We start from the raw sequence: 27,824 nt of genomic DNA, 5'->3' as shown, positions 1-27,824 counted from the left end.
ACGGTCAACAGCGGAAACTAGGACTCGGCCCCAAACTATAAGAGTTGCGTCCGTCAGCGCGCGCTCCCGGGAAAGGACGTGGCGCCCCCGCCGATCGCCGGTTTCGGGAGACGCGCGCCGCGTCCTCAGGTGGTAGGTGTCCGCCCTCCGCGGGCCGCAGCCACAGTGCGGACTTGACCCTGCAAGGGAGAGGGGACGCCGCCCGTTCCCGCAGGACTCGTGGAGCCGCTGTACAAAGAAACCGGAGACGTCGGCACCACGAGCAGGCAGGCAGATCCCCGAACAGCCGCGTGCTCTAGGACCCCGGCGGCGGCGCGGCGCGGCGCGGCGAGAAGGGGGAAGTTTCAAAGCCGAGAGGTGGCAGCTGGTTGCTGGAGCTACGGCGAGATGAAGTTGCACTGCGAGGTGGAGGTGATCAGTCGGCACTTGCCGGCCTTGGGACTGAGGAACAGGGGCAAGGGCGTCCGCGCGGTGTTGAGCCTCTGTCAGCAGGCGCCCAGGACTGAGCCGCGGCCCCGAGCGGGGGGCGAGCGGGGCGGCCGGCACCACGCTTGCCTGTTCATTTCCACTCTGAAGGACAAGCTCGGGACCCGCTATGAGGTGCGTGAAGCAGGCAGGTCAGGGGTGGCAGCCGGGCGCTCTTGCCCTAAGCGCCCGACTGTTCCCGAGGCTGGACTCCGTCTTAGGGGTTCCTGAGCGCCCGGCCCCGAACCCCATGACCACCCGGACCCCAGCGTCTCCCTACGGACCCCGAGGAGGAACGATTTTGAGAGTGCACGTCTTATTTTTCTTGCCCATTTCTGCGACTTTGTATTGACAGCCTTGCTGTTTAGTTGCAGATAGCAGCCCCGCCCCTTTAAAGCCTTGGAAATTTCGGCCTGCCGGATTAAACTATAAACGAAGCATCAGTCCAGTTTGGGGGAACTGTAAAATGACTACTCTTTGGTTCAGTAGATTCTGTTTCTCCACAGGCTTTTCGCTAGTTTTGTCTGTTTGTTGGTTTGTTTTGTTTGTTTTAAGGTTTTGTAGGGTGTTTCTAAGGTCGTTAGGCCAGATTAGTACAGTAGTAAAGCAGTAGTGCTTGGGTTGCATCTTGATATTTTTATTAAAGTTATTGGTTACTGCATCTCTCTCTCTTTTATTTCTCCTCAAATGTTTGATTTCCTAAGTCTTGATTTGTTAGGTCCAAGACTTTTTCGTATCTACCTAGCAGTAGTAAACCCTCCAGAAGAAGTTGGAAGTTGAAGTGGAATTTTTTGAAATAGAATTTTTAAAGTGCAAGTTTTATAAAATCCTTTTACGTTGATTACCAAGCACGTTATTTTGTGAAAATGACTGGAATAGTTTTGTGCCTACTATAATAAAATTGAGGGGACAATTCATCACCCACCATTGCATCTGACTCTTGACTGGACTTTATACAATTTCTGAGATTATTTCCCTTACAGTGTTTTACTCCTCAGTGAATACTCATAGTTGAGGAAAGGAGTTATTGCTGTTTCATTCAGAGCCACATAAATGTTTGATGTGAGTAGTTGAAAGTCTAAATAATTCCCCCCTTTCCATGAAATCAATTCGTATAATTTTTCGAATTAAAGGGACTTTAGAAATCACCCAAATTTTAAAAGTTAGAAAACTGTTAGGTGACAAAAGCAAACTCATAACCAGAATTGGGTCTCCCTTTTCTCCCTGTTGTCTTCCCTAAAACCTATCTTTTCATGCCCAGCTTAGGTACTGCCTATTTTCAGAGTCTGTTATGATCTCTCCTTTAAAACGTTTATTGCACTAATAGTCAGTAGCTGACCTAACCAAAATTTTATTGTAAACTGCTAGGTGAAGACTTACTGTGTGCAGGGTGCAGTGCTAGATACTGTGGGAAATAAACCTGATTTAGTCACTGTTTTTCCAAGACCAGAAAGGGAGAAACAGAAACCACCACTTATAAAGGTGGGCTATGATAAGTGCTGTAATAAAGGTAGAAGCAGAGTAGTATAATATCAAAAATGAGATCAATTCTGATTAAAGGTCTTGAGAAAGTTTTGTAGAAGAGGTGGTGCCACAGGGCTTGGGACATAGTAGGTGTCAAGTAAACATTTATTGGTTGAATTAAGGTGGTTTTGTCCTGGGCCTTGAAGAGTAGGTATTAGTGCTCAGTATGGAAGTATCTCGGGGCTCTTTCTTACAACCCTCTACCCTTCTGTCCTGACTTCAGCTGTCATCCATTTGACTGTGATTTCCAAATATGTTCTTTAGCTAGTCCTCTCCGTTAACTTCCAACTTGAGCCAGCTACCTACTGGAAATCTTCACTTGGATGTGTAGCAGTATTTCAAACTTAAAATATCCCCAGATTAATTTTCCTTGCCATCCCTAACCCTGCTTTTCCGACAGTCTTCTGCAACCCTTTAAGTAGTATTCTGCCCCATCCAGACACCTTAAAGCCTTTCCCTCCCCACATCCAATATATTATTGAATTCTTTCAATTCTACTTCCTAGGTAGCTTTCATATTTTCATACCTCCTTCCATCCCAGCTGTAATCTAAATCACCATTGTCCCTTGCCTCGCTAGTTTCTTAAAGGATCTTCCTACTTCTACCGTTGTCTTTTTCCATCCCATTCTCCCCGTCCCAAAGTTCATTCTTACACTGTAGTTAAAGGAAGCTTTTCCAAATGTAGACCTAATCATGTTCCTATCTTAAAGTCAGTCAGTGGATATCACTGTTCCTAGGATAAAATCCAAAATTCTTAATATGGTTTACAAAATCTTTCACCATCTAATCTCTGTTTACCTCTCTAGGCTCACCTGCCTCTTTTCACTGGATCTTTCAGGTGCACTGAACATCTTTCAGCTCCTCACAGCTACCAAGCTCTCTTACCTTGAAGGCTTTGAACACATTGTTCCATCTTCTTGGTATGCTACCTGCTGTGTCTTCCCCCAGTATCTTCAGTTGCCTAACATCTCTTAATCCTTCATTCTTACCTTTAAGGTCACTTTCATACCCCTTCGCTAATAAGGTCTTACAGCAGCCTGTACTTCCCTTCTTTTAATATTTGTTATGCTTGTAATTACTTGTTTAATAACTGTCTCTTATGAGATCGCCAACTTGATTAGTGTAATTACCATGCTGCTCTTACTTACCACTGTTGTCCCAAGCCCCCTGTCATAGTAGCTGGTACATAGTGGCTTCTCAATAAATAGTTGCTGCATTGAAGTCTGAAGCAGAAGCAACATTAGTCATTAAAAATTTTTGAGCAGCTGTTTTGTGTCAGTCACTTTTCTGGCTCCAGGGAAATAAAGGTGAACAAAGGAGACAAGATTCCTGCTTTCACTGAGTTTATATCTTGTGGGAGGCATGCCCACCCCAGACTAATGGGCTGAAGTTAAGAAGGCAAGTAGCTGCTATTGGCAATGGGAGAAAAGAAACATTCTCCTCAAACACAGGGGTTTCTGTTTTCGAAGAAGAAAGAGTTACTGCACAGGTAGAACAATTATGTCTTTTTTTGTGGCTGTATCGGGTCTTCGTTGCAGTGTGCACGCTTCTCATTGCGGTGGCTTCTCTTGTTGCGGAGCACGGGCTTTAGGTGCATGGGCTTCAGTAGCTGTGGCTCGCGGGCTCTAGAGCGCAGGCTCAGTAGTTGTGGCGCATGGGCTTAGTTGCTCTACGGCATGTGGGATCTTCCAGGACCAGGGCTCAAACCCGTGTCCCCTGCATTGGCAGGCGGATTCTTAACCACTGCACCACCAAGGAAGGCCCAGAACAATTATATCTTACCAGATGCTAGATAAGGAGTGTAAATACCCCAAAAACCACCCAAACAAAAACCTTTAAATCTTAAAACCACAGAACACCCAGACTTAAGAACTAAAGGCCAAACCAAACCTGGCAAAGTGACTGGCACATTCCAGTTGTAATAAATATTGAATAACAGTACCTGGTTTTGTCCTTTTTTCCCATTGGTTTTAAGCAGCTAAAGGAGAACATTGAGCAGTTCTTCACCAAATTTGTGGATGAGGGGAAAGCCACTGTTCGGTTAAAGGAGCCTCCCGTGGATATCTGTCTAAGTAAGGTATGGTATTAAAAACGTTAATGCTTAGACTGGTTGACTGTAAAGAGAATAGAGGCTCTTTTAGGATCCTGATACCCACATAGCTGAACAGAGACAGTCACTTGCTGGTATGTTTGAAGAAGTGACGGCAGTTTCCCTGGCATGCATGTATGGCCTCTAAAACGGCAGAGTCAGTCTCAGAAAAGTTGCCCAGGATGGGAAGGAAAACTGGGTTTGCTTCTGTGCCCAAGATGGCCTCAGGGTGTTCTTAGACAGAACTCTATAAGGCAGGTGGCACAGGTCTACGTTTTGCCAGCTGAATCACAGGTGATGAATCTAAATTTGGTGTTAAAAAAAAAGAATGAAATACAATTAGAAACACTTCAGGGGGTATTTTACTTACTATAATCACTTTTTAAAATACATAAACCATTAGAATAAAAAACTGTTTTCTTCTTTGCCTTACCTCACTTTTTCCTTTTCCCCCTTCCCAGAGGGTAGGAGCAGTGATCTGTTCAACCTTGCGGTATCCTTAACCCCAAGGCACGTGCTTTGTAAACATTAAAAGTTTAATAACTGTTTAAGGTATTTGTATTGAATGGAGGTGTTTTGTCCTACCTCCTCCTGTTCTTGTGGTTTTTCATTTTCTCTTATATTCAGCCTATCTTTCCACTAACTCCTTCTACCTAAAAACAAGCTGAGAGGTCTTACCAATTTAAAAAGTAGAATAGACAAATTTCTGGAAAATCAAGGCTAAATCTATTGGCTCCACTTTCTTGCTATCTCTTTTGACCTCTGCTTTCACTGGTTACTCACAAAACACTGCCTCAGAGATCAGAGATCTCCCTCCTATTTGCCAAATCACATTGCCGTTATTTCTTATCCTTTTTGAGCTCTGTAGAACTCAACACTGATGACCACTCTGGACCTACTGGCTGGACTACTTCACCCAGGTCACCAGACTTTCCTCACTCCACTTGACTGTGTATACTGCTGCCAAAATAGCTCTTGTCCTGTAATTCTCAACTCAAAATTCTTCAGTGATTTCCCACAGCCTGATCATTCTGTCCTCCTTACCTTGGCATCAAGCTGATCTGTAATCTATCCCCGTACTATATTTCTTCTCTTTTACTGCTCTACAAAGCTCCTACATTCCAACCAAATAGGATCATATACTTAGTTTCCCAAACTTGCTGAAAGTTCACTAGTCCTTCACATATAAACTTTATGAAACTTCTAAAGTGTCCTGCAAGTATTAGTTATTTTTATTGATGACTTAGTTCACATACCACTTTACTAGTGATTTCTATGTCCAGCTGGAAGCAGTCTCTTGCTTTTGATGTTTTCTAGTACTTTTGGCATTGAGTGCTATTTGGCCTTGCTTTTTTTTTTTTTTTTTTTTGCGGTACGCGGGCCTCTCACTGTTGTGGCCGCTCCCGCTGTGGAGCACAGGCTCCGGATGCACAGGCCCAGCGGCCATGGCTCACGGTCCCAGCCGCTCCACGGCATGCGGGATCCTCTTGGACCGGGGCACGAACCCGCGTCCCCTGCATCGGTAGGCGGACCCCCAACCACTGCGCCACCAGGGAAGCCCTGGCCTTGCTTTTGACAGGGCCGTTGCTTTTCACAATTCCTAGTGTTTGTGAATAACCCCCCCTAGGTGTTTTGCAGTGCACCGCACTACCTTATTCTATCTCAGAGGCACTGGAGATTTGGGTCAGTTCATCTTTTCTTTTTTTTTTGACTTTGGTTACTAAGTTTAAGTAACTTTTTTTGTGTTTTTTTTTTGGATTATAGTCGTTGGGTCAGTTCATCTTAAACCCAAATCTTAAGTGGAATCTTTTCATGCTTTCCTGTTTTATTTTATACTCTTATGGCTCCCCCTGTGAACAGTTTTATTTAGCGTATGTCTCTCAATATAATTTTTTCAAAAACGTTTAAAGTTTTTTGTATCTGTATTGAAATTTAGTGAAAATAGAATACTAAAAAAATTTGTACAGCCATTTTCAATAAATGATTGCATGATTTGCATATATAACTTTACAGACTTTGTTTAGGATAGATTAGCATGGATGCATTATCTAAAATGGAATTTATAATTGTACAACTTATTTTTATGTATTCAGGCCAATTCCAGCAGTCTAAAGGGTTTCCTTTCAGCTGTGAGACTGGCTCACAGAGGCTGTGATGTTGAGGCACCACTTTTAACCTTCACACCAGTGAAGACTTCAGAATTTGAAAAATTTAAAACTAAGATGGTTATCACATCCAAAAAGGACTATCCTCTAAGCAAGAACTTCCCCTATTCTCTGGAACATCTTCAGACTTCTTATTGTGGGCTTGCCCGGGTTGATATACGTATGCTTTCCTTAAAAAACCTTAGAAAATTAGACTTGAGTCACAACCATATAAAAAAGCTTCCAGCTACAATTGGAGACCTCATCCACCTTCAAGAACTTAACCTGAATGATAATCACTTGGAGTCATTTAGTGTAGCCTTGTGTCAGTCTACACTCCAGAAGTCACTTCGGAGTTTGGATCTCAGCAAGAACAAAATTAAGGCACTCCCTGTGCAGTTTTGCCAGCTCCAAGAGCTTACAGATTTAAAACTTGATGATAATGAATTGATTCGACTTCCTTTCAAGATGGGACAACTGACAAACCTGCGTTTTTTGTCAGCGGCTCGAAATAAGCTTCCGTTTTTGCCTAGTGAATTTAAAAATTTATCTCTTGAGTACTTGGATCTTTTTGGAAATATTTTTGAACAACCAGAAGTCCTTCCAGTTATAAAGCTGCAAATGCCATTAACTTTATTGGAATCTTCTGCGCGAACCGTACTATATAATAGGTAAGCCTTTAATAGCATCCTGGTATTCTCATCATCCTCAGAGTAACAAAGTCTTTAACATAGCTTATGACGCTGTGCACAATGACGCTTTGCTCCAGTGGCCGTCTTGCTGTTCCTTACCTCTGCTTAGAATGCTTTTCCTCCAGAAAGTCTCATAGCTTACTTTCTCACTTCAGTTCTCTGCGCAAGTGGCACCCCAGAAAGGTCTTTCCTGACTACTCTATCTAAAGTGTTATCCCCCACCCCCTTACATTGCTTGATTTTTTTGTCATAGGATTTATTACCTGGAATGATACATATTTTTTAACATTTGTTCGTTTTCTGTCAGATATTCTCACTAGAATGTAAGATCCATGAGGGCATGGACTTTGCCTTATTCTCCACTATTTCCCTTGGGTCTAAAATGTGATATCTATCCCCCATACCTGCAATATGTTAGGGAATGAATGAATGAAGAATGAGTGAGTGAGTGAGTTAGTGAATAAATCAATGAATGACATTGTTTCTCAGAGTCTGGTTCCCTGACCAGCAGCATCAGCATCACCTAGGAATTTGTTAGAGGTGCAAGTTCTTGAGCTTCACCTCACACTGGCTGAATCAGAAATTCTGAGGGTGGGGTCCGGCTCTCTGTGTTTTAACAAGTCCTCCAGGTATCTCTGATACAGTCTAAAAGTTTGAGAACTCCAATCGGACATAGTGGTAAAGTGTGGTCTTTGGAGTCAGACTTAGGTGTGATTTCTGGCTTCACCCCTTAGTGTGGCTTTAGCAAGTTATTTAACCTCTTTGATTGAATCTCATCTGTGGAGCAGGAACAATAATACCCACTTTACAGAGTTGTGAAGATAAATGATCTAATGTAATGGCAAAGCATTTGGCATATAGGAGGACTCAGTAGCTCCTGGTTCTCTTCCCTTGTCTTTGAACACTAACTGCAGTTGGTCATGAGACACCAAATTCCAGTTATTCATTTTATTCAGGCTTTCATATAGGAGTGGAGGCTAAGATGTGAACCAAATTACTATTGAGTGCTTATAAAATGGTAGGAGCACCATATTTTGAAGAAGAGATTCTTAACTTTTTTTTAGTGGGGAGAGACTCTTAAAAAAAGAAAAATGACAGAAGTTATGGGCCTAGAAAAATGCACACATGAATAAACACAGACTTTGGCGTACAACTTTATAATGCTCATAGACCCCACTGAAACCCAAGCCAGTCTTTCCTCATCACCATCCCTAGCTTAAGAGCTCTTATACTAAAGCAGTGGTTCTCAAATTTTACTTCACATTTAGAATCACCTGAGGAGCTTCAAAAAATTCTGATGGTTAGTCCGCACCCCAGACTTATTAAATCAGAATGTTTGGGAGGGGACTTCCCTGGTGGCGCAGTGGTTAAGAATCCGCCTGCCAATGCAGGGGACACGGGTTAGATCCCTGCTCCGGGAAGGTCCCACATGCCGTGGAGCAACTAAGCCTGTGTACCACAACTACTGAGCCTGCACTCTAGAGCCCGGGAGCCACAACTACTGAGCCCGTGTGCTGCAACTACTGAAGCCTGGGCGCCCTAGAGCCTGTGCTCTGCAACGAGAAGCCCGCGCACCGCCGTGAAGAGTAGCCCCCGCTCACCACAACTAGAGAAAGCCCACGTGCAGCAACGAAGACCCAACTCAGCCAAAAATAAATAAATAAAATATAAATAAATTTGAAAAAAAAAAAAAGAATGGGAGTAGGACCCAGTATTTTTCTAACTCCCCAGGTATTCTAATGCATGGCCAGCTAGGATTAAGAACCGCAGCTTGCTTTTCAAACTTTAAGTGCATTCACATCACCTGGGAGTCTTGTTTAGCAGCTTCTGTTTTAGAGGTCTGTAGTAGAGATCTCCTTTTTTTTAATTTATTTTTATTTTTAACATCTTTATTGGAGTAGAATTGCTTTACAGTGGTGTGTTAGTTTCTGCTTTATAACAAAGTGAATCAGTTATACATATACATATGTTCCCATATCTCTTCCCTCTTGCCATATCTCTTCTCTCTTCCCTATCTTCCCTCTTCCCATATCTCTTCCCTCCCACCCTCCCTATCCCACCCCTCTAGGTGGTCACAAAGCACCAAGCTGATCTCCCTGTGCTATGCGGCTGCTTCCCACTAGCTATCTGTTTTACGTTTGGTAGTGTATATATGTCCATGCCACTCTCTCACTTCGTCCCAGCTTACCCTTCCCCCTCCCCATATCCTCAAGTCCATGCTCTAGTAGGTCTGTGTCTTTATTCCCATCTTGCCCCTAGGTTCTTCATGACATTTTTTTTCTTAGATTCCATATATACGTGTTAGCATGCGGTATTTGTTTTTCTCCTTCTGACTGACTTCACTCTGTATGACAGACTCTAGGTCTATCCACCTCACTACAAATAACTCAATTTCGTTTCTTTTTATGGCTGAATAATATTCCATTGTATACGTGCCACATCTTCTTCATCCATTCATCTGTCGGTGGACACTTAGGTTGCTTCCATGTCCTGGCTATTGTAAATAGAGCTGCAGTGAACATTTTGGTACATGACTCTTTTTGAATTATGGTTTTCTCAGGGTATATGCCCAGTAGTGGGATTGCTGGGTCGTATGGTAGTTCTATTTGTAGTTTTTTAAGGAACCTCCATACTGTTCTCCATAGTGGCTGTATCAGTTTACATTCCCACCAACAGTGCAAGAGAGTTCCCTTTTCTCCACACCTTCTCCAGCATTTATCGTTTCTAGATTTTTTGATGATGGCCATTCTGACTGGTGTGAGATGATACCGCATTGTAGTTTTGATTTGCATTTCTCTAATGATTAATGATGTTGAGCATTCTTTCATGTGTTTGTTGACAATCTGTATATCTTCTTTGGAGAAATGTCTATTTAGGTCTTCTGCCCATTTTTGGATTGCCTACATTCCAGGCGAGGCTGCTAGTCCATGAACTACACTTTGAATACAAAGGCTCTAAAAGTAACTAAGGGCTCATTGTTTTAAGGCAGTGATCCTCAGAAGTTGAGAGTGCATCACAATCATGCTTATTGTAACACAGTACTTACTAAAGCAGATTGCTGGTCCCCACCCTCAGAGATTCTTACTCAGTAAATTTGGAGTGGGGATGAAACTGCATCTATAACAAGTTCCATGGGAATGTTGATGCTGCTGCTCAGGGGACCACACTTTGAGAAACACTGGTTTAAGGCATTGACTCTTAACTAGGATTTGAGAATTACCTATTAAATGACAATACATGTAAGTACCTAGAACAGTGTCTTGTTCATAATAGGTCCCAATAAATACTTATTGGATGTATAAATACAAGTAATTTGCTTCTCTGGCAATTAAAAACCAATGTTGTTATCATTAGTTGTGGAGGAGTTCCTAAATAATATAGATGAGAAATATATATCTAGATTTTCTGGTAATCTAGGTCCTAGATTCTACCTCAGACCAACTAGTTCAGAATCTCCAGAGATGGACCCCTATTGTATGTCATGTATTTTTTTAAATCTCCAGAAGTGATACTGATGATTCAGGTTAAGACCACTGATTTGTGAGAAACATGTGTCTTTTGGAAATGTACTTCTCCCGAGTTTCTTGTTCTGTTTTCTCTGAGACTTACATATGAAAAAAATATATATATTGTACTTATTCAAATTTGAAAATTATGTCCAAATGAGAAATACTATAAATGGTTACTGATGATTTGAAAAGATCATAACAGATGGCTGACTCTGATCTTTACTAAAGTATAATTTTGCATGTTTTGAGCTCCCTTGTTTTAAAAAGAATATAGATCCAAAGCCATGAGAACAGCATCTGTTATCTAGCTATTGATAAATTGTCCTAACTGGGACTTCCCTGGAGGCACAGTGGTTAAGAATCCGCCTGCCAATGCAGGGGACACGGGTTCAATCCCTGGTCTGGGAAGATCCCACGTGCCGCGGAGCAGCTGAAGCCGTGCGCCACAACTACTGAGCCTGCACTCTAGAGCCTGCGAGCCACAGCTACTGAAGCCCGCACACCTAGAGCCCACACACCAAGAGAAGCCACCGCAATGAGAAGGCCGCGCATTGCAACAAAGAGTAGCCCGCACTCATCTCAACTAGAGAAAGCCCTCGTGCAGCAACAAAGACCCAATGCAGCCAAAAATAACTAAATTTATTTTTAAAAAAATTGTCCTAACTACTGGTTATAAACATAAAGTTATAGTCTATTAGAAAAATATGTTGTAACTTAAATTATGTTGGATAGAAAGTACAGTTTTTAACTGTTTCCTGCTTCCTTAGACTATAACCAATAGCCTGGAATGTAAACATTGTTACTTACACAAGTAAGTAACTTGTGAAAAAAATTGTTACTTACACAAATAATAAATTCGTACATGTGAAAAAATTAAAAATTGCAAACAAGGCCAATACCAAATCCCTTAGGAAGAGTAGGCCACTATTTTTGATTTGATGTGTATCTTTTCAGACTTTTCTAATAGGGTTTTAAACTCCAGTTTAAATTATAATAGTAGGTTTTATTTATTTGTTGAAAAAGATCTGAACACCTATTATGTGCCAGCCTAGGTACTAGAGAAACAACAAAGAGAACAGTGTGGGGGAGACGCAAAGTGATGGCCGTATGGCTGTGTTTAGGGTGGAGTAGCGAGCTGGGAGGTGGGCAGGCAACCTCAAGAAACTGTCTCTTAGTGTCTTGTAGATGAGGGTTTTGAGTTTGACTTGATTTGATTTTTTTTTTTGACTTACTTGGATTTTAATTGTATTGGGCGCCATTGAAATTTTAAGCAAATTTTAAGTGAATGAATTTAAGCAAGGTTAAATTGCTTACTTGGCTACTAAAGTAAAACTAATGTCCCAAACAACATGTGTTTTAAATTTGTTTCACATAGTTTAAAATTCCCTTTTGAACATTTGATGCCTATGAGAGTATATGGATTGATTGATTGATTTTTAAATTAATTTATTTTTGGCTGCGTTGGGTCTTCGTTGCAGTGCGCGGGCTTCTCATTGGGGTAGCTTCTCGTTGCGGAGCATGGGCTCTAGGCACGCGGGCTTCAGTAGTTGTGGCTCGCGGGCTCTAGAGCACAGGCTCAGTAGTTGTGGCACACAGGCCTTAGTTGCTCGGCAGCATGTGGGATCTTCCCAGACCAGGGCTCGAACCCGTGTCCCCAGCATTGGCAGGCGGATTCTTAACCACTGTGCCACCAGGGAAGCCCCTATATGGATTTATTTAAATAAATGTTTCTTCACAGATAGAACGAGTAATTCTCTCATTATCATTTATAAGAATTGTATGACAGAGCCATACGTTTAAATTATGTTACACTGGTCATACAGTATAATTATATAAAGGACAGATGGCTCTTTCATTGTATTCAGTGGGTTATGCTAATTAAGTGGCAGTGCTAAAAGATACTTTATGGAGTGGTATAGATCCTCTTAGGTTTACAAAATATGTCATATGCTGTTACTTAGTATATTTTCCCCATTTGTACCAGTTAGGAAAATAAAACAATATATTGAGTTAATTAAGAGTAATTTTATTTTTTCATTGTTATAATTTCAGTGTCCAGTAATTCATGAAGTTTTGAAGTTTGAATCTAGTACATGAAGTTTTGAATCTAGTAACACATTAAAAACTATTTTTAAAATATTTTTTTCCAATAGGATTCCATATGGCTCTGATATCATTCCTTTCCATCTTTGCCAAGATTTGGATACTGCAAAAACGTGTGTTTGTGGAAGATTCTGTCTAAGTTGTTTTATTCAAGGAACTACTACCATGAACCTACACTCTGTTGCTCACACTGTGGTCTTAGTAGATAATATGGGTGGTACTGAAGCACCTGTTGTCTCTTACTTCTGTTCTCTAACCTGTTATGTAAATTCCTGTGATATGTTAATGTAATAAGTGATACCACAAAAAGAAATTTCATTTAGTTACAGGCCAATTTGGGACTCACTTATTGTTTACATGTCAAATTGGAGAAAGGGAAGCTTTTCTTGGGTTTTGTATACTTGCTTGAGGGGAAAAATGCGTTAGTGTAACATTTTCGATCATTTGGCTGTAATATCTTAATTTCATTAAAACCTAATTTTATTGTGGTGTTAACTTTTATCAGCTTATTGCACTTGTGTTATTTCAGCCTAGTGTTTCCAGAATGGGTTGTGGGGCTATTTTTTAATGTTAAAACAGATATTGATCCCAACCACTCTGGTCATAGAATTTTCTTATCAGTTTTCATCTTGCGTTTCAGTTAAAGAAATTGAATTTCTAGGACTTCCCTGGTGGTCCAGTGGCTAAGACTCTGCTCCCAGTGCAGGGGGCCCAGGTTCAATCCCGGGTCAGGGAACTAGATCCCATATGCCACAACTAAGACCCAGTGCAGCCAAATAAATAAATATCAAAAAAAAAAAATTGAGTTTCTGTATGCAGAAAATATACTTTGCACTAATATAGTCTAAACTGTAGTGAGAACTTGTTTGATATGAAACTACATATAAGTTTTTAAGCACTTTTGTGTTTTTCAGGTATATTATTCTAAATATATATGGAATTTTATATTCACCATACATAAAGTAGGAGTTGCTTTGGACAGACTTAAGCTTTTACAAGTTTTATAATATTAATTCCATAATCTTTGTTGTGATTTCTAAGATTTTTAATTTTTAGGGCTGGAATGAAGTTTTGGGGTTGGGTGGGAGTAGCAGAAAATTGCTACGTTTACTAAGTTCTGTATTATATGAGGGTGGTTCTTTTTGTTTTAGTCACTTAATATGTTTAAGTTTTTTAATTAAAAAACTGATAGCAATATATCAGCCACAATATACCAGCTAAAGGATGATTAGGATTTGAACTAGAGCAGAGGATATATAAAAGGAACCAACTTAAAAGAATCTTGGAAAATGGAAGCAGAACTGTTTCATTCTCCTCATTCCCACTGTCTTTCAAATCAGCCTCTCTCCTAGATCGCTGCAACAGTGTCAGAACTAGCCTCTGGGAACAAAGGAGGGGAAAGAGTGTAAGTATCTGGAGAAAAATCCTCTCTGTGAACCTAGATCGGGGATTTCCAGCCCAGGCTTTATACTGCCTTCTAAAAGTTAATTCACTTTTGCTCTTTAAAACTAAGAATTCTGTAATTAAGTATCTTAGGATTTTCTGAACTCATAAATTGGTGAGACATTGCCTGAAAATATTATAAAACTATATTAAAACGTGGTTCTTTAAAAAGTGAAGTTTTGTGGCATAGTTAAAATTTAGTGCATATCTGATTTTTACATGTTCCTGTAGAAAGACAATTATTTCTTCATCAATAAATGTAGATATAAAAGTCTGTTGGGGGGCTTCCCTGGTGGCGCAGTGGTTGAGTCCGCCTGCTGATGCAGGGGACATGGGTTCATGCCCTGGTCCGGAAGATCCCACATGCCGCAGAGCGGCTGGGCCCGTGAGCCATGGCCGCTGAGCCTTCGCGTCCGGAGCCTGTGCTCTGCAACGGGAGAGGCCGCAACAGTGAGAGGCCCGCTTACCGCAAAAAAAAAAAAAAAAGTCTGTGTTGGGAATAAGTGCCCACCATGTTATTCCTACACCCTAGCCCTTTGCATTCTTGCTCATCTACAAGCCATCCCCATTGTAAGCATCTTAGCCTAAAATTCATTTACAAAAAGCAGGGTCTTTATTTTTGGCCGCATTGGGTCTTTGTTACTGCACACGGCTTTCTTTAGTTGCGGTGAGCGGGAGCTACTCTTCCTTGCAGTGCACGGGCTTCTCACTGGATGGCTTCTCTTTTTGCAGAGCTCGGGCTCTAGGCGTGTGGGCTTCAGTAGTTGTGGCGCATGGGCTTAGTTAGTTGCTCTGCGGCATGTGGGATCTTCCCGGACCAGGGCTTGAACCTGTGTCCCCTGCATCAGCAGGTGGATTCTTAACCACTGCGCCACCAGGGAAGCCCACCTTCTTTTTCTATAAATACAAGATGCCAATTTTTGTGGAACTAAATTTAAATAATGAATTAGATAAGAGGATGAACCTTAGTTCACTTACAAATAGTTTACCATTATTTCTTTAATTTACAGCCAAATTAGGCCTGTGATTTTACTTATATTTTAAAAAATACAAAAGATTTGAGTAAGAATATCACTGTATTTATTCTCATACAGGCAATTCTTCTATAACTTAAACATTTTGCTCTCAAAAATAGAAGAACAAAAAATTCCCAAAGCTTAGAATTGGATCACTTGGCCCTTTCTCTTCTTATCTCCTCCGAGTTCAAAATGCTTGCATCTCTTAATGGCCAGCATCCTCTTGGACCTGCAGTTGGGCTCAACACATTCAAGCCTCAGTACGATCTTCTTTGTGGTTTTAGCCTTCTTCCGGAAAATTGGCTTTGTTTGCCCACCATAGCCACTCTGCTTCCGATCATAGCGCCTCTTTCCCTGGGCATACAGGGAATCTTTGCCCTTCTTATACTGGGTCACTTTGTGAGGCTGATGCTTTCCACACTTCTTACAGAAAGTCCTTCGGGTTTTAGGTACATTGACCATCTTTGCAGTAGAGGTGTCTTCACGATGAAAACTGTTGTAAAATATTTAAAATACGGCAGCAAACGTTAAACATTTTGAAAATTCAAGTGTTTTATAAATATTTATAGGAAGATAACATTACACAAGTCAGTAACGTATAACTGCACCAAGTATTCTTTTTCCGTATGAGTAAATGCACATGTACGTGCACAGCTTTTGGAAATCCTTAAATTATTGGAGCATTTATAGAATGAAACTCACTGAAAAACATCAAGAGCAGCAAACAGCAAGAGCAGCAACACAGGGACGCCCAGTACAGTTTCCCCCACAAAGTGGGTTCCTCTGGGGCTTAATTTACCGTGGCCCAACAACTAAAGCGTAGTGGTGTGATACCTGATTTTCTTCGGCAGAGAAAGAAGGCCGAGGCTAGAGTTTATTTTCGCCTCTCCGCGCACCCTCTCCTTCCATGTTCTAGCTCCCGGGCATGCCCGACTCGGGGCGCGGTGTAGAGCCACCTCCACGGCCCGCCCCGTCCCTTCTCCGAGAACCGCATCAGCCTGGTTTCACTTTTCCCTCCGAAGCATCGTCATCCTTTCCTCAGCAGCCCTGAAGGCTGACGTGTCCCTAATAAGTGCCTCCCGGCCCAGCAGCCGCCTTGCGAGAGCCCCTTTCCGGAAGGGAGAAGCCCGTTTTTGAAATCCACCAACCAAGGCGGCGGGCCTCGCCCTCCCTCTCCTACCAGGGCCCACACGGCCCAGCCCTGGATCCTGAGCGCTGGGGACTCCAGCCGGAATCGCCACCGCCCCGCACCCCGCTTACCTGGAAAACCCGCGTCCACGCTCCGGCCTCGTTCTGCTCACGCCTCACAGGAAAGGAAGGAACGCCCCGGATGTAGGAACTGAGCCTGAGCGACCGCGCTGCGGCCCAATAGGCAGCGGGCGGCGACGGCCGTGCGTCTCCAGACTCGACCGGGAAGCGCCAACCGACGGCCCGAGGGGCGGGGCGGAGGGGTGTGGGTCCGGGGACCGCGGCGTACGGCGGGCCGGTCGCTGGTTGTCAGGACAGTCACCGCCGGAGTGGGGCGAGGGTACGTCCCTTGGTCTGAGACGCCCGGGGCCGCGTAAAGATGAGAGCACAGAGGACGCAGGGCCGCTGGAAGCGCAGGTAACGGAGCCGGAGTGCGGTGGGGCCGCGACAGGCTTCTTCCGGGACCCGTGCTGGATGGAGAGGACCGAGGCGACGCCGTGCCGCGGCTCCTAGCGGCGGGGCCGGTGCCCGAGCTGCAGCTGCCAGGCGACGATGTGTGGAGCCCGGGCGGCGCGGGGGAGCTGAGAGCCTTCGGGCCCCAGGACCCCCGGGGCCCGGGATGAGTTAGCGAGGACAGCCGCGGGGGCCAGTTCCGACTGCTGCAGGCCACGGCCGCCGCCCGCCCGCCCCTTCCGCGCCGGAGCCTCTAGCTCCTTTCCGCGCCCGTCTGCCTGCCTGCGCTCCTGGCGCCGGAGACCATGAGGTTCCGTATCTACAAGCGGAAGGTGCTGATCTTGACGCTCGTGGTGGCCGCTTGCGGCTTCGTCCTCTGGAGCAGCAATGGGCGACAAAGGAAGAACGAGGCCCTCGCCCCGCCGCTGCTGGACGCCGAGCCCGCGCGGGGTGCAGGCGCCCGGGCCGGGGACCATCCCGCCGTGTCCGTGGGCATCCGCCGGGGCTCCAACGAGTCGGCGGCTCCGCTAGTCGCGGCGGCCCCGCACCCCGAGGTGGACAACCTGACGCTGCGGTACCGGTCCTTAGTGTACCAGCTGAACTTTGACCAGACGGTGAGGAATGTAGGTAAGGCCGGCTCCTGGGCCCCCCGAGAGCTGGTGCTGGTGGTCCAGGTGCACAACCGGCCTGAATACCTCAAACTGCTGCTGGACTCACTTCGAAAAGCCCAGGGAATCGACAACGTCTTCGTTATCTTTAGCCATGACTTTTGGTCGACCGAGATCAATCAGCTGATTGCTGGAGTGGATTTCTGTCCGGTTCTGCAGGTGTTCTTTCCTTTTAGTATTCAGTTGTACCCCAACGAGTTTCCGGGCACTGACCCCAGAGATTGCCCCAGAGACGTGGAGAAGAATGCAGCTTTGCAGATGGGATGCATTAATGCTGAATATCCCGACTCCTTCGGCCATTATAGAGAGGCCAAATTCTCCCAAACCAAACACCACTGGTGGTGGAAGCTGCATTTTGTATGGGAGAGGATCAAAGTCCTTCGAGACTATGCTGGCCTCATACTTTTCCTAGAAGAGGATCACTACTTAGCCCCTGACTTTTACCATGTCTTCAAAAAGATGTGGCAATTAAAGCAGCAAGAGTGTCCTGAGTGTGATGTTCTCTCCCTGGGGACCTATACTGCCATTCGCAGTTTCTATGGCGTTGCTGACAAGGTAGATGTGAAAACGTGGAAATCCACAGAGCACAATATGGGTCTGGCCTTGACCCGGGATGCCTATCAGAAGCTGATTGAGTGCACAGATACTTTCTGTACTTACGATGATTATAACTGGGACTGGACCCTTCAGTATTTGACTGTATCTTGCCTTCCAAAATTCTGGAAAGTGCTGGTTCCTCAAGTTCCTAGGATTTTTCATGCTGGAGACTGTGGTATGCACCACCAAAAAACCTGTAGACCATCCACCCAGAGTGCCCAAATTGAGTCACTCTTAAATAATAACAAACAGTACCTGTTTCCAGAAACTCTAACTATCAGTGAGAAGTTTATGGCAGCCCTTTCCCCACCTAGGAAAAATGGAGGGTGGGGAGATATTAGGGACCATGAACTCTGTAAAAGTTATAGAAGACTGCAATAAAAAAATCACAATTACAAAAGCAAAAGTAGTGACAGTCTTCTATTTTTGATATTTGTCCAAACAGAATATACAATTGAATAAAAGGGTTTAGGAACTGGTTTCTGCTTTAGTACAACAACAACAGAATTCTCGTAAAAGGTGTCCCAATATAGTAATCTTTTCCTTTTATGTCTGATTAAGATGTAAAACAAGTTTTCATTTTGAGAATTGCGTTTTAAAGCTCAATGTGTATCTGCTAAAGGTAATCATTATTGTTAATTGATAAGAAAGAAGAGGAGAAATTTTATTTAAATTGCATCTATTAATCTTTTTATCCGGAACTTTGTACACTTTTCCACGTTCAAGACTTCTTTTAAGTACAGCAGAATTTATTTAAAATTGTCATATTAGTAAAAAGTATTACAATCAAAGTGTTAAGAGTATTAATGGAACAAGCCCAGCTTCACTCTTGACACAGTTACTAGGAAGGGATTGTTTCACTGGTTTTATAACTGGAAAGTTATGTTAAACACCCTGTCAGAACAGAGTCATTTTCAGTATTAAAGATTCCTGTATTATTGTGTTAAGATTTGCCGTGCTTTGGAACCTTCATAGAACACACTTTCTTTTGGAATGTATTTGATTGATAAGAAAGTTTAAACACTGTTTTCACCTCAATGTAGAAATACAGTGGTTTTTTTTTTTCTTTTAGTGCTGCCAAAATAAAATACTCATTTTTGCATAAAAAGATTCCTGATCATTTTGCAGAATAAATTTTTACACCAAAATCCAGTAAAGACATTCTACAAGGTTTAAAGTTAGCATTACATATTATCTGTACATTGTATAACTGAGTTTGAAATAAAGAAAACCCAGCTCTTGACAGTGCATCCCTTTGGAAGAAACTGGCTTTCAAATTAGCCAGGCATAGATAATGAGCAATAAAAAGCTGCTGTGTAAGTGAAGTACAGCCAGAAATGATACAAAGTTCAGTCCTGCCAAAGTGAAACATGTTCTAGTGCCAGCTTTATTTTAACAGAAATCGTACTTTTTAAAAGGACAGACAGTAAATAATAGGAAGCAGGCTTAAAATTTACTCCATATTTAACATGAAAGTTTTCCTTAACAGTATATAATTGTATTCAATCATAGACTACTTTCTGTGTAGGTACTGCAATAGTCATTTTAATCTAAGAAAACTGTGTACCTAATGGACAGTCTCAAAACTATTATTCCATCAAATTAAGATTCCTATTATGGTTGAAAAATGTATATGGTCATCTACAATGGAGCAAATAGTTCTCTTGCTTTATGAGCTACCTTTATACTGCCCTCAGCCCTCTGGTTCCAGGTTTTACTGGGGTTATAAATGTAAATCAGAATAAACTGCTAGGCTTCGTACCAGTTTTTGGTGCTCTGACCTGACCTCCCTAGTTCAAAGGACTAAAGAAATTAGTTTCCGGGACTAAGGTAAGGCCAGAGGTTTGAATTAGTAGCTGTTTTTGGAACAGAAATAGATCAGCTCAAGGCCTTGGGGTCAGCGATTAGATCAACAAATATTTTCCTTTCTATATTGTCTTTCATGTTGTCCTAAAATTTTTTGTGAGGAAAAAAAATCTGTTGGGATTTTCTCCTGGCCTCAAATAAAAATACTATTCCACAAAATTCGTAACTTAGCCACTGTTGATAAATTATCTGCTGCCCTCTTTTAGGTGTTATAAAAGAAATTGATTAGAAAACACTAGCTCTTGTTGTTTTCATGTAATAATATAATGAAGACAATTTTCCTATTGGAGCAAATTCTTAGACAATTTGTCCTGTTCTAAAATTTGTAAATTAATTCTATAAAACCAAGGGATGTTTGAATAATTTCCAAAAAATTATTTTAAAATTTTGAATTTTCAAGGTCATTAACAAATAACCTGTTATTTATATATATATGTATACACACATATATATACATGGTGACATATATGAGAAGAGTAAAATACACAGTTGAAGCAAAAATACTAAATTTCAGTGTATTTGTATTGTTTGGATCATTTAATATTGGTTAGTAAAGTTCTTTCAGAATCTCTATGACAAGCATAAGTACATCCTATTTAGTGAGACAAATGCATAGTTTTGAGATTCTCCTCCCACCAACACATGCACTCTAGTGTGCTTCTAGTTAATTGCATTCTTTAGAAATACTCTTTGTGACAGACACAACTTTTAATGAGTATTTATTTTGAAATTTTATTAAAGTAATGGCAAACAAAAGCCAAAAACAGCACAGAAGTAAATATAAATAGGTTGTATTAAAACTAAATGTTTAACTATTAGAAAAAATATACATCAGAGGAATCACAAAACTTATTTCCATAATTAAGGAAGCTTTGTATAAACTCTACATGCAAAAAAATAAATAGCTTCAGTTTCCCCATGAGAATAAAAATTGCAAATTTTATACTTTCTTGAATACCTTTGGTTTTAAGATAGTAAACAGTCTATTTTTAGTCCATAAGTTTTTACTCAGCCTTTAAATTCTAAGATGATACAGAATTAATCCAAGTCATAAAGCAAAGAATTCTGAAAACTGAATGAGCAATGAGTCACATGATCTTTAATAATCTGCACACGACCATCTTGCATATTGGTTTCCTTTATGTTGTCAAAACCAGGTGTATTGTGAACTTCAGTTTTGTTCAGTAATGAAGATAGGTGATCTCCATCTAATTCTTTCTCTTCAGTTATTACTGGTTCTTTTAAATTATCTTTTTCATCATTTGAGTGAGCAGCACTTTTGTCTTTTATAAATTCAGGTTCCATTTTTGACTCAGGTTGCTGAGACTTTGCAAACGGCTTTTGAGAAACATCAAGGGCCCCTTGTTGCAAGCATGCAACTGAACCACAACTGTCTGTTTCTAGTACTTTGACTGCTACAGATGAACTGGAATCAGCTGAGGTAGTAGCATGCTGTAGACGTTCTTTTTCAGTTAGATGACTTCCTTCATTGACTCTTTCTTCCTTCTCATGAAGCTGCTCAGAGTTACTACATTCTTGCAACTATGTCAGGAGAAACAGCAAATTAATAATTCCTTGAAACAAATAGAAAAGTAAATTGTACCCGCTGGAAACTTTTTTAAGTTGTGAAGGAATAACCCAGTAGACTTACAGATAGGCCCTCTGGCTTCCCCCTCAAAGTCATTCTCCAAATGCTGCCAGTCATATTTTAATCATACAAACCTGGCATTGATTCTCTGATTAAATACTTTCATTGACCCTTCATCTCTTTCAGGATAAAATAATCCTGGCCTACAAACCTTTTAACATGGCCTATAAAACCCATTAGCAGTCATTCTTATAAGGGCATTCTTGAATTTCTTGAATTTTCTTGTATTTCTGTGATTCTTTAGAGCCTCTTTCCCCTGAATTCACATTACAAGTCAATTGTCCTAGTTACTCATTTGTGTCCAATACTGAAGACTATAAAAATAACCAAACTTAAGTTCAACTAGAAAGAACAAACTGGATGACATAGTTCCCATGGTTTGAGAGTCAAAAAAAAGCTGTTTGTCCCTGGACTAATACTTATAATTCCCAAATGTTAGTTTCTCTCCATTCCTCACTGAACAGTTATTTTGGGATTAAAGGAGATAACATAAGTGAAAATGAACTGCAGATGTTTAATAGTAAAATACATATAAAAAAGTCTTTATTCCTCTTAACATCACTCTTCCCAGCCATCATGTCCACTTAGTTTAAAGTTATCATATAAAGAAATCAAGAATTAAGTTATCTGTTAGGCTTCAACCTTGTCCCAAATCACGACTCTATAGAGCCCACCAAAATCCTTACCTTTGCATGTATTTCAATCTTACTATCAGTAACCTGAAGAACTTCAATTAATGGTGGGGTTAGGGGCATTGTCTGTTTGAATGGAGGGCTCAGGACCTCTTCAAGAAACTCATTAACGTTTTCTTCACTGACAAATAACCTTTCCTAAAATAAAAAGAGAAAAAAAAATTCTACCTTATTGGTCATACTTGACAGAGTTGTATCTAAAACCAGCTCATAAAAGTTCTCACACAGTTCAGAATTGCACTTTTAAAATGTTTATTTTAATGTTATTCCTATGCTGTTTTGGCAAAAGAAAACTGAGTATTGTACAGAGCAATAAGAACAGCAGGAGTACACACATATATAGGAAAAGACCCTAGAAGACAAGTCTTAGTTCCTTTTCTAGGTCTCTATTAAATCTGAGGTATGTTTTCCCTCCAAGTAATCTTACTTACAAATTATCTTCCTTTTTTTCCCCCTCTATTTTGTAAGAATAACATCACCTCTAGAGTTATAAATGCAGTCCAAGCTAGAAAATGCAATTTAATTTTAGAACACTTCCTAATGAGTCAGCAAAAGATACACAGACAGGATCTATTTAATTTTGTGTGACCAGTTTGCCTTTTAGTTTTTGGCTAGGTAAGAAAATACATTCTTTAGTATTCTCTCAAATGCTTGTCCATATAGTTTTTTTTTCCCACATTGTGAGTTATTTTCACATTTATTAAAACAATTACAGGAAAACGACTGCCCTTTCCTAAATTTCCCCTTCTGATGACATAAACAGATAGTCGATTTCATATTTTATATTCTCACAAAGTATTTTACCTAGCCCTGGCTATTTACTTTACCGTTTTTGGAGGTTTTCAAATTAACCACTTCTCACAGAAGATACACCTCATAAAATAAAAATTTAACTTATTAGCAAATTTCTAGAAAAATACAGGAAGAAGTAAAACTTCCTGGCAGGTTAAAGTCCAAGGCCCCAAACTTAATTTTTAATATATAATCTGTGCAACTAGTGTTGTGAATTTGGGAATTTAACCCTTGAATATCTTAAAAGAGCTAAAAAAAATTTACATGTAACATTGATACAAACCTCAATCAAAAATACCAATTAATTGTTCACTTATGAGTTTAAAAAGTTCTATAGAACGTCAAACTTTTTTTTTCCAGTATTTGCCAATAGTACTGGAATATTGAATCTCAAGATCCTCGGTAATCTGAAAGGTATAGTAGCAACTACAAAATGATATCCTAGGTAAACCTGATAATGCACAGCCCCAGTTTTTGCCCAAAAGAGATGTAGCTGATGTGATGTTGGTACCAACAAAGGCTTATATCACACTTCGTTAAATGCCAGCCATTGTGTCAAGTACTAGCAGGGAACAGATTAAAACAGATGCAAAAAGAGGTAACTTCAATGTAATATAACGCCCACCAGAAAACAACCCCACCAATATCAGCGACTGAAATTAAGCAGTACCATATGGCCGAGAGGGCAAGGGATTTAGATTCACACCTGCGAGTTGGTTTTCCTACAAAAGAACTGTGTGGCACAGGCTGAGTTACTTTTGCTCTCCGGAAGTAAACTATTTACTTTCTAAGTTTGGAAAAAGCTATTTACCAACTTAAAATATGGCCATAATAGAATGCCTCTTAAACCTATTTGTGTCACAACCCCTTTGAGAATATGACTAAAGTTACAGCCCTTCTCAAGGGCAACTGTGAAGATTTGAAACCCATCCACCAGAGAGGATGCGTTAAGTTTTTTTCGTTTGTTTCAATATGCGTTTAAGTGTACTTAACATCTTTCATCAAGTGCATCAATTTCAAGTCATCAGGAGAGAAGTTATAATGGAAAATCCTTTGTTTAGGATAAACTGAGAGTGTGCCTGTGATAGCAAGTGGAACAGAATATTTCAAATATTAGGACTCTAGAAAGAACTGTTACCTCCAAAGAATCGTTGTTTAAACCATAATACCACTCTCTCCACTGTCCATGGCACTCTGGAGATTTGGCCAGTCCTATCACTGCATTGTTTGAAGAAATGCTAACCACTGGTTCTTTGGTATTCAACTTATTCTCTGGAGTAAATTGCAAAACGAAGGAATAATAAACTAAGTCTTGGGTGGAGAAGGACAATTTGTACCAGAGGGGGGTCACTTCCCCTTGAAGACTTTGAGGCTGGATCCAAGGCACTTGAATGAGCAGAGTCAGGGATTCTTCATCCTGATTACACTGCAAAGGCGGGCACAGAGGTTCCCCGCGGTCGGTGCCGGGACCACTCATGGCTCGATCAGCTGGCTCCCTGCGGGTGCCTTCCCGGGCCTCCAGCGCCTCCACGCCGAGAGTTCGGCGCGCACTCACTTTTCCTGCAGAAGACCCCCTGTCAAGGTCCCCGGATGAAGTACTAGGAGCGCCTCCGCCACCGTCCCCAGGTGAGTTCCCAGCTCCGGGAGGCGGCTCCTCCCGGATGCCTGTTGTTGATCTCTCTTGCCCGCTGAAATCCCGCTCTTCGGGTGCTGAGACGTGCTCCTCCCCGGCGGCGTCCGGGGTGGTGATCCCGGCGTCTGCAGTCCAGCCTCGGTTGGGATCCGAGCCTTCGTCCGCCCCACCAACCCCCGCCGGGCCCGCCTGCCCCTGGTGAGCGGAAGCGCAGGGCGCGCAGTCAGTTCCGGGCCGGTCGGCGGCCTCTTCCGGGGTCGCGGCGGGCTCCGGGTGCGTGGTGGTCGGCGCCACAGGTAGCGTGACCACCAGCTGCCGCCGGGCCTTGTTGAATTGCGCCTTGCCGCAGCTGTCATCCACCGGGTACGGGAGCGAGAGCCGCAGCCGGTAGTCGGGTTTCCTCGAGTCGAGGCACAGCAGCTTTCCCGTCACCTCCAGCGCCGCCTGCTCAGCCGAGCGCAGCAGCGGCAGCTCGATGGTGACCACGAGCTCCTGGGGCACAGTACTGGGGGCCGAGTCCCGAGAGCAGCGGTAATCCTGGAGGTCCACGTGGTGGCGCTGCACCACGCTGTAGCTAGGCTCAGTGGGGGCGGGCTGCAGGACGGCCTCCGGATGGGAGGGCGCCTGGGGCCTGGGGATCGCAGCGCTCCCGGCGGCCTCCGGGTACCGATAGGGGTAGGGGAAATCGGGGAGAGGGCTCTCCGGCTCCCCCTCGGGCCGGGCCGGGGAGCCCCCCGGCAGGGGCGTGCGGAGCACGGCGGCCTCCGGGGTCCCCTTGTACTTGACCTTCAGGGTCTTGGCATTCCTGCGGTCCAACTTCACGCCGAACTGCTTCTCCACGGCCTCCAGGGCCGTGGCGTCCAGCATCTGGCGGAAGCGCTCATGGCGTCGGGCCAGCGCAAGAGCGTCTGGGTGGAAGACGACGTCGTAGACGGTGTAGCGCCTTCCGCGGCCCCCAGCGTACTCGCGGCCCGGCGCCAGGCTGTAGGGCAGAGACCACTGGCTGCCGGATGCCGCGGCCCCGGAGCCGGGCCGGCTGCTGGGCGCGCACACCAGCGCGTTGCTGCACACGTTCACGAAGCAGCGCCGGGTCCCATCCAGGCTGGTGCGCAACACGTGGCCCGGTTCCGGGTGCACGAACCGCACCTCCACCCCGCGCTCACGCTCCAGGGCCGTGATTTCCTCCTCGTAGCGCCGCCGGTTCTCGGGGTCCGTAAGCTCCTCGGCGTACTCGGAGAACATTCGCCGGAACTCCGGGTCCTGGAAGGCGGAGGTGAGCTGCTGGACCTCCTCTCCGCTCAGATCCAAGTCTTCCAGCGGCGAAGAGGTTGCCGCCTTGGCCATACTGCCCCTCGGCTCCTTGCCCAGGGGCCAAGGGAGATGAATCTGAGACCGAGTGGGAGGAACGCGTCGTAGAGTTGCTGGTCTGCGGTGAGTGAGGCGGCGGAGGTCTGTAACCGCCAGAGAATTGAGCCTCGGGCAGCGTGTGCTCGTTGCCATAGTGACACCACCAACTGCCGGGAGGAGGGGCAGGAATAGGGGTGACGGAAATATCAGAAATAGCCTTAGTTTCTTCAAACCAACATTATGCATTTTTTAGATTCCTGTGCCATGGTGCAGTTACCTCTGCAAAATAACCATCTGAATAATTGTCATAATTAACAGTATGATGTACGTTATCCATTGTTCACAACACTTCAAGGTAGACCTAATCCCCATTTCACAGATGAGAAGATAGGACCTGAGAATTTACCTGACGAAAGTTACAAAGCTAATACATTCACAAGCTGTGATTCTAACAACTTTATATGCTTTATTCACTTCGCTAAACCAGCATTTCAGTCTCCTAGATATTTCACCAATTTGCCCTGTTTACAACTCTCATTTGGTGCAAGAGATATTACGGGCAGGCTATTCATAGCCAATGATCAGTAAACATATGACTTCGTTAATAATAAAAATGCAAATATAAGATACTGCGTATCACCTATCAAAATGGAAAAGGCTTTTTTTAAAAACAATTACTGTATTTCCTTGGAGTGGTAGAATTATATTAATAAAACCTTTCTAGAGAGTAGTTTGGTAGCTGTATAAAAAGCCTTTAGAACATGCATACTTTTTTTGATCCAGCAATTCCAACTTTGAGAGCATGCTCAAGAAACATTGATTCTAAAAGTTTGGGAAGAAGCTAAGAATTCAACAGTGGGACTGGTTGAGCAGATTTTGGTACAGCCATGCAATGGGATTCTATGCAGCCATTCAAATAGATATTATAGAGTCAAATAGAATCCCTGACTCTATTTATTGATTGGGGTAGTTATTAATTGGTAGTTGTTAAATCCAGTGATCATTTTTCTGTTCTCATTTTGTTGAAACTCTCAGCAACATTTAACACAATGTTGGCATTACCTCAATGTTGAGACACCATCCAAGTTTCTCTCCTACCTCATCACCTGCACTGGCACTTCCTGGTTTCCCCACACTGAGACCAAGTGTTGGCTTTTCTCATAGCAGAGAAATCTCAACCTACTCCCGTCTTGTGTGATCTACGTGGCCCCTGAGGCATAATGTCACATGATGGTGCCTCATACTCAGATTTCTGCGGTGCGGTCAGCCGTGCTTCAGCTGATTAAACACCAGGTCGGGGAGCACACCACCTCTCTGTTCCCCAGAGTATTAGCCCTGGATAGCCTTGCAGTGCTGTTTCTCTGCTAGCCCATTTTTCAGACCTCTGCTTCCTTTTCATTTCCAGACAATGTCCACCTCCACCTGATTCTAGTTCCTGTCTTATTCTAATAATTATTGCCTGATTCTGGCAACTTACCAGCTCGTACATAGTTAACTGCTCTGCTTCATCTTACGTCACCTTGCTCTGCTTCATCTTACGTCAGGATATAGTAATATCCTGAAACAAAGATTTTCACTATCATTAGAATAGATTCTGTGACTTGAAATTTAAACAATTTGCAATTCTTGAATATACTATTAAGACTTATGGTGAACATTAGCGTGTAACTCGTACAGAAATAATGAAACTTAAATTTTTAAACACAAATGTATACTTGGATTATATATTTTTACACATTTTCATATTTTTCCTAAAAGATTATGCAGAAAATATTTTTCCTATAAAACTATAAAGTATACTATCATGTTTATTTTATTTTAAAAAATATTTATTTATTTGGCTGTGCCGGGTATTAGTTGCAGCATGTGGGATCTTCGTTACCGCGTGCAGGATCTCCACAGCGGTGTGCGTTTAGTTGCCGCGTGCAGGATCTAGTTCCCTGACCAGGGATTGA

General features: G+C 42.8%; 4 protein-coding genes across 5 annotated transcripts; 2 read left to right on the top strand and 2 right to left on the bottom strand.

The window, feature by feature from the left end:
* Positions 1–345: 345 nt before the first annotated feature.
* On the top strand, positions 346–13,112 carry LRR1 (leucine rich repeat protein 1). Of its 2 annotated transcripts, none has more exons than XM_079913384.1 (4): positions 346–600; positions 3,965–4,066; positions 6,172–6,893; positions 12,577–13,112. In XM_079913384.1, the coding sequence occupies exons 1-4, from the start codon at positions 388–390 to the stop codon at positions 12,815–12,817; spliced, it is 1,278 nt and encodes a 425-aa protein (XP_079769510.1). In that variant the 5' UTR covers positions 346–387; the 3' UTR covers positions 12,818–13,112. The 2 variants fall into 2 exon arrangements, with proteins under 2 accessions (XP_079769510.1, XP_079769511.1); XM_079913385.1 differs by having other exon boundaries at positions 3,968–4,066; positions 12,577–13,110.
* A 1,907-nt stretch (positions 13,113–15,019) lies between these two features.
* RPL36AL (ribosomal protein L36a like) lies at positions 15,020–16,306 on the bottom strand. Its single transcript, XM_079913834.1, has 2 exons — positions 16,246–16,306; positions 15,020–15,478 (listed from the first exon to the last, which is right to left on the bottom strand). The coding sequence occupies exon 2, from the start codon at positions 15,445–15,447 to the stop codon at positions 15,127–15,129; it is 321 nt and encodes a 106-aa protein (XP_079769960.1). The 5' UTR covers positions 15,448–15,478; positions 16,246–16,306; the 3' UTR covers positions 15,020–15,126.
* Positions 16,307–16,410: 104 nt separating this feature from the next.
* On the top strand, positions 16,411–19,145 carry MGAT2 (alpha-1,6-mannosyl-glycoprotein 2-beta-N-acetylglucosaminyltransferase). The gene has a single exon (XM_079913432.1). The coding sequence runs from the start codon at positions 16,932–16,934 to the stop codon at positions 18,270–18,272; it is 1,341 nt and encodes a 446-aa protein (XP_079769558.1). The 5' UTR covers positions 16,411–16,931; the 3' UTR covers positions 18,273–19,145.
* Positions 19,146–20,777: 1,632 nt separating this feature from the next.
* Positions 20,778–27,824, bottom strand: DNAAF2 (dynein axonemal assembly factor 2). Its single transcript, XM_079914285.1, has 3 exons — positions 24,028–27,824; positions 22,092–22,235; positions 20,778–21,299 (listed from the first exon to the last, which is right to left on the bottom strand). The coding sequence occupies exons 1-3, from the start codon at positions 26,113–26,115 to the stop codon at positions 20,796–20,798; spliced, it is 2,736 nt and encodes a 911-aa protein (XP_079770411.1). The 5' UTR covers positions 26,116–27,824; the 3' UTR covers positions 20,778–20,795.

This window comes from Stenella coeruleoalba, assembly GCF_951394435.1.
Source record: "Stenella coeruleoalba genome assembly, chromosome: 2".
Classification (NCBI taxonomy): domain Eukaryota; kingdom Metazoa; phylum Chordata; class Mammalia; order Artiodactyla; family Delphinidae; genus Stenella; species Stenella coeruleoalba.
This window is presented reverse-complemented; position numbering and strand designations above follow the sequence as displayed.

What these genes read in the sequence shown, in the direction of transcription:
- LRR1 (XM_079913384.1), top strand. Translation starts at nt 388, where the DNA reads ATGAAGTTGCACTGCGAGGTGGAGGTGATCAGTCGGCACTTGCCGGCC. An exon ending in TGGATATCTGTCTAAGTAAG is followed by an intron (nt 4,067 to 6,171) that starts GTATGGTATTAA and finishes TTATGTATTCAG; the next exon opens with GCCAATTCCAGCAGTCTAAA. An exon ending in CGAACCGTACTATATAATAG is followed by an intron (nt 6,894 to 12,576) that starts GTAAGCCTTTAA and finishes TTTTTCCAATAG; the next exon opens with GATTCCATATGGCTCTGATA.
- RPL36AL (XM_079913834.1), bottom strand. Translation starts at nt 15,447, where the DNA reads ATGGTCAATGTACCTAAAACCCGAAGGACTTTCTGTAAGAAGTGTGGA.
- MGAT2 (XM_079913432.1), top strand. Translation starts at nt 16,932, where the DNA reads ATGAGGTTCCGTATCTACAAGCGGAAGGTGCTGATCTTGACGCTCGTG.
- DNAAF2 (XM_079914285.1), bottom strand. Translation starts at nt 26,115, where the DNA reads ATGCATAATGTTGGTTTGAAGAAACTAAGGCTATTTCTGATATTTCCG. An exon ending in TAAACAACGATTCTTTGGAG is followed by an intron (nt 22,236 to 24,027) that starts GTAACAGTTCTT and finishes TTTTTATTTTAG; the next exon opens with GAAAGGTTATTTGTCAGTGA. An exon ending in AGATTGAAATACATGCAAAG is followed by an intron (nt 21,300 to 22,091) that starts GTAAGGATTTTG and finishes CTCCTGACATAG; the next exon opens with TTGCAAGAATGTAGTAACTC.